The sequence below is a fragment of the Rhea americana genome, unplaced genomic scaffold (assembly GCF_003343005.1).
Source record: "Rhea americana isolate MKP2758 unplaced genomic scaffold, rheAme1 scaffold_88, whole genome shotgun sequence".
Lineage (NCBI taxonomy): Eukaryota > Metazoa > Chordata > Aves > Rheiformes > Rheidae > Rhea > Rhea americana.
This window is the reverse complement of record NW_028187066.1, coordinates 1771035-1776375: the sequence shown is the minus strand read 5'-3', so window position 1 is coordinate 1776375 and position 5341 is coordinate 1771035. Positions and strand designations below refer to the sequence as shown.

The window sequence follows — 5341 nt, the reverse complement described above, 5'->3', positions numbered from 1 at the left end:
GCCGGCGGAGGGCGGCGGCGGCAGCAGCCCCAGCCCCGAGGCCTGGTCGGGCTCGCCCAACGGCAGCCTGGGCGGCTGGGACCCCTTCGGGCGGGACGAGGAGCTGGCGAAGCTGGAGATCGCCGTGCTGGCGGTCACCTTCGCCGTGGCGGTGCTGGGCAACGGCAGCGTGCTGCTGGCGCTGCGGCGCACGCCGCGCAAAGCATCCCGCATGCACCTCTTCATCCGCCACCTCAGCCTGGCCGACCTGGTGGTGGCTTTCTTCCAGGTGCTGCCGCAGCTGTGCTGGGAGGTGACGCACCGCTTCCACGGCCCYGACGGGCTGTGCCGTGTGGTGAAGCACCTGCAGGTCTTTGGYATGTTCGCCTCAGCCTACATGCTGGTGGCCATGACGGCTGACCGCTACATTGCCGTGTGCCACCCGCTGAAGACGCTGCAGCAGCCCACCAAGCGCTCCTACGGCATGATCGCGGCGGCCTGGGCGCTCAGCCTGCTGCTCAGCACCCCGCAGTACTTCATCTTCTCCCTCAGCGAGGTGGAGCGCGGCTCGCAGGTCTACGACTGCTGGGCGCACTTCATCATGCCCTGGGGGCCCCGTGCCTACGTCACCTGGATCACCGGCGGCATCTTCGTGGCGCCCGTCCTCATCCTTGCCACCTGCTACGGCTTCATCTGCTACCACATGTGGCGCAACGTCCGCGGCAAGACGCGCCTGGGCGAGGGGCCGGCGGCGGTGGGCGGGCGGCGGGCAGGGGGCAGCGGCCCACACCGGGGGCTGCTGCTCGCCCCCTGCGTCAGCAGCGTCAAGACTATCTCCCGTGCGAAGATACGCACCGTCAAGATGACCTTCGTCATCGTCTCGGCATACGTCCTGTGCTGGGCGCCCTTCTTCACCATCCAGATGTGGTCGGTGTGGGACCAGCACTTCCCCTGGGTCGGTAGGTGCCGGGGCATGGCGGGGTCCCCTGGAGCTGCGGGTCATTTTGGATAGGAGCTGCCCAACTCAGGGCAAAACCAGCTCATTTTGGCTAAACTATTTGCTGAATGATTTCGAATGAGCAGTATTTCCTTCCAGTTGAAGCTGCTGACAGCCTGTGTCATTTCTTTTTATTACTACACACACTTTCRGACATTAGTTCATTTCTTTTAGACAAATAAAATCCTTTAAACTTTTTCTGTTGTTATCAAGCATATATGCATCTATGTCATGAGTAAGTATGTGAGCAGTGGCAATTAGTAAGTTTGCTGTCCTGTAAATGTCTTGCGTGTGGGTTCTCTGCTGTGTGATAATGTGGCTAAGCACACCCTGAACCCTTCCTCTCAGCAGGGCAGTCGCTTCTGAGTATCTCTGCTTTTGTCAGCCAGCACTCCTCATGAAGCACTGGGAATGAAATGTCTTTGAGATAGCTTGTAGCTGTCCCTCTGTTAAATTTGGCTGAAAATAATGAATGAATTTAAAAGTTATTGCACAAGGAATGACAGGCAACATCCTAACATACACCTTATTTTCTCATAATGAAAAAGATACAAATCAAAATGAAAAAGTCACAATTTCTTGTTTTTTTTAATATCCCCAGATTATCATTTATTGGAGTGAGAGCATCGATTACCCATAATTCGGGACTAAAGTCAAGCCCAGAATGCAGGCATATATGGAAAAATAAAGGCTTCTCATAGATACATAAAATATCTTTGTTTCAAAAGTGTTAAAGTCTTTCCTATTTGGAAAGKTGGAGATTTGATAGGTTAGTTTGAAGACATTATTTGAATCTTACAGAACTGCAAAACAGAGCAGTTACACCTCTGTGGAACATCAGCATTTATGATAGGTTACTTATAATTGATCAGACTAGATAAATACTTAGAGTATTTCATAATTTAACTAGTGAGTGTAGAAGACCACAACTATTCTACGACATAGTACTAATTTCTGTTTCTTCTTCAAGTAAAATTTGTTCAATTTCTGTAGTATAGGTTTGATTCAAAAGACAAAAGCACTCTTCATCATTTTTCAACAAAAAAAAAAGATTCTGTTCTTTTTGAAATCAGTGGGCATTTTGCCATTGCCTCCCAGTGTAAACAATTTTTAAAGCAGAAGTCTGAATAAAAACTGTTCAGTAAAGCACAGACTTATCAACACATGGATAAACATTAGTGGACATGGGAATAACCCCTTTACAGAGTTATTTTGTGCTTTCATACGGTACTGGATTGCCCCATAACTTCCTCTGCTGCTGGTTTTTAAAGACTATTCAGACAAATTCCTATTAATTTCAGTGACAGCTTTACGTGAATGAGAACTTTTCTTATTTTGTCCTTACTATTCATTTTAAATGTCATTCTCGCATCAATAACTTTAAAAAAATAGAATTATTCAGCAACTGAAAAAAGATCAAATAGTTAATGAAGCAGCTGACTGAATATTGAAAATATTCTTCTGATGATATTCTTCTGTTTTTCTTCCCCCTTCCCTACAGATTCTGAAAATACTGCAACTACAGTCACTGCTCTATTAGCCAGTCTGAATAGTTGTTGTAACCCATGGATCTACATGTTCTTTAGTGGGCATCTCCTGCAAGACTGCATACAGAGCTTCCCTTGCTGTCAAAAAATAAAGCAAATGTTGAATAAAGAAGATTCTAACAGCAACAGTAGACGACAGACTTCTTTTACCAACAACAGAAGCCCAACCCATAGCTTGAACACCTGGAGAGAATTGCCGCACTCAAAATCTACCAGCTTCATCCCCATTCCAACCTGAGACAGGCACTCGGAACAGGCAGGTGTTGGAGTTTAGTAGCAGCACTTAGGAAGATTATGGCATAGCACTTTATGCTGGTGAGAGGCACAATCCCTTGGTAACGAGGAATTACTAAGACGACCGTAAAATGAAATGTACCATGTTGCTAAATAAGATATAAGTGTAATTTTATGAAAGGTGTATGGGACTTAAGCAACTGATCAGAAAGGAGTGACAACAATAAAGCAATTATTTTTCTAAATAGAAATTGTTATTCATTTTATTTTATGTTTATAAAATGAGTGCATTGTTTGCTTATTGTTCAAAGCAGTAAGATAATGGAGTTGGTATATGTTGAGGTAACTCCGCTCGCTAGTGGTAACACCTAAAATTTCTCATGACTGCCAACTAAAGTCACAGGGAAAGAAGATGATACAAACAAGATCACAATTTGATCTTATAGAGAAAAGAACTGGAAGAAATTCCGGTCTGAGTAGAAAAGGTGTATGCTTAGATAGGCTGTGAGTTGTTGGGAATTTAATTGATCATATTGCTTTATCTTTTCAAATACTTTCTGAAAGTAAAATGAAATGTCTAACAATTCTCATTTAGTTTTAGAATTTAACAACTCTTATGAAGGCAAATTCATCACTGCTGTCGATGTCTGTATACACTTTGTGGGGTTTGATTTCTTGGGTGACATTTCTGCTTCGCTTCATGTTGATGGAAGTTTTACTGTACCTTTTTATATTGTTGCACTTTCTTTGAATATTTTAATTCATTTTTTAAAATATATTGATAAAGTAGCATGGTAAGCCATGGCTAGCCCGGCACTGTTACAAACAAATGCATRATGAAAACTCATCATGCCTGCTCAAACCAGTTGCTTTATTGGTAGGAATTGTATTTTTTATTTKTTCTTCACTAAGATAGCTAGGACCAAGCCACATTTGTTCTTAAATAATAGTCCCCAAAATTCAAGAGAACATTACTGTTTGGTAACAGCTGCAGAATCAGTGTATTCCAACACAGATTTGGGAATTAATCTTACAACTTTTCTGGGAACATGTAAGAATTGACAATGATATTTATTTTTGACAAATCATGGCAATGTGGGCTTCAAAAGTGGCAGTGTACTGCATTAAAAAGTCATCACTCCACATTTAGTAAACATAAAGCATTCAATGTGTACTTGTTTTCACTACAACGCATGCTAAGTCAAATGCAGATCTTAGAGCTCCTAAATAATCCTGTATTTCCATGGAGACTAGATTTTTCCTTGTGATTGGGTTTTGAAGCTCCTCGAATAAACTCTGCTAGAACAAAAAAGTTCTGAGGATCTCTTGAAATGACAGCATTGAGACAAGTGAAAGCAAAATGAAACCTACTGCAATCAGTGAAGGTATGCATGCCACTATCCCTCTATTCTGCCTGTCTGCTCCCTTTTCGTGAGCTCTCTGGGTCCTGAAATGCTCCCGTCGTTCTCCTGGCAGCAGGCTGGACTTTTGATGCAGTTCTAGCTTGCTGTCCAGAGCAGACTGGGACACGTGCATAGATATGTAACGCACATGCTTATGTTTGTAATGAGGGGCCTCAGTAGCATGYTGCCTTTTCTTTTCATCCTCAAAACCAGACTAACAAGATTGCTTTTCTAATTGCTTGAGGTAAAAAACAAACTGGGCCATGACTGTACCTTTCACTGAGGATGGAACTGGCCTCATGCCCCTCTCAATAATCATAGTAGAAATTAATAAACTAGATGTCAGAAAAGTCCATATCCAGCCTATGTTCAACCTGAAGCTCCCAATCATATCATTGATTATTTGGGGCAAAGAAGAGGGAAGAATATAGCTCAAAAAAAGTTTAGCTTTTGCTGTCACTTAAGAAAATTACAGCTGTTTTCCCTGTATTTCTTTTCAGTGTTCTCTTCAGGAGAGCAATCTGTTCTACTTTATTTTTTTGTTGTCTAAAACATCAGAACCCAAAAGATGACGTGGTGGAATGGCTTATTTTTAACAGACTATCTTTTTGACCACCTTTAGTAGACAAATATGACTACAATTCTCACCAGTTCTGGGTGAAGGTATGTGAACCTGAAGTTTTATTTCAGTCTCCAAAATGCATGCAGTGATGTTGGGAATATGTGTATTTATGAACGTTATATATACTGCATATATTTAGCAAGGAGGTATTTAACAGTTACTTAAATTGCAAATGTTTCAAGTACTATTCTTTGCCTAGCTTTATTTTTGTGTTACTACTTGCTTTGTACATACAATATATATTAAAAAAGGAACTAGCTGCACTAAAAAATTTGGTGGTTTGCTAAATTGAATTATTTTTCTATTACAGTTTTTATTCAAACAGAGGAGACAGAAAGCAAATGTAGAATAATGTTGATTACAAAACTAAGTTGGATAATGGATTACAAAACTGAGTTGAATAATGACTAGTAAACTGATTCAAAATTATAATTTTCATTTTCTTCCAAGTATGTTACAAAATCTAAGCTTACATTTGGAAATTATCGGTGTAAATGTATTGTGTAAGTGTTCTACAGGTTTTGTAATTAATTTGATAAAACTATTTATCAGTATTTGG

At 41.6% G+C, this 5341-nt stretch overlaps 1 protein-coding gene across 1 annotated transcript in view; it reads left to right on the top strand.

Annotated features, from left to right (window-relative positions):
* The window catches only part of AVPR1A (arginine vasopressin receptor 1A), an 8083-nt gene extending 3045 nt beyond the window's left edge, over positions 1–5038 (top strand). Inside the window, exons 2-3 of the mRNA XM_085323838.1 lie at positions 11–938; positions 2478–5038. Coding sequence (XP_085179964.1) covers positions 11–938; positions 2478–2761 — 1212 coding nt within the window. The 3' untranslated portion in view covers positions 2762–5038. The remainder of the gene's footprint in view (positions 1–10; positions 939–2477) is intronic.
* The last annotated feature ends 303 nt before the right edge of the window (positions 5039–5341 follow it).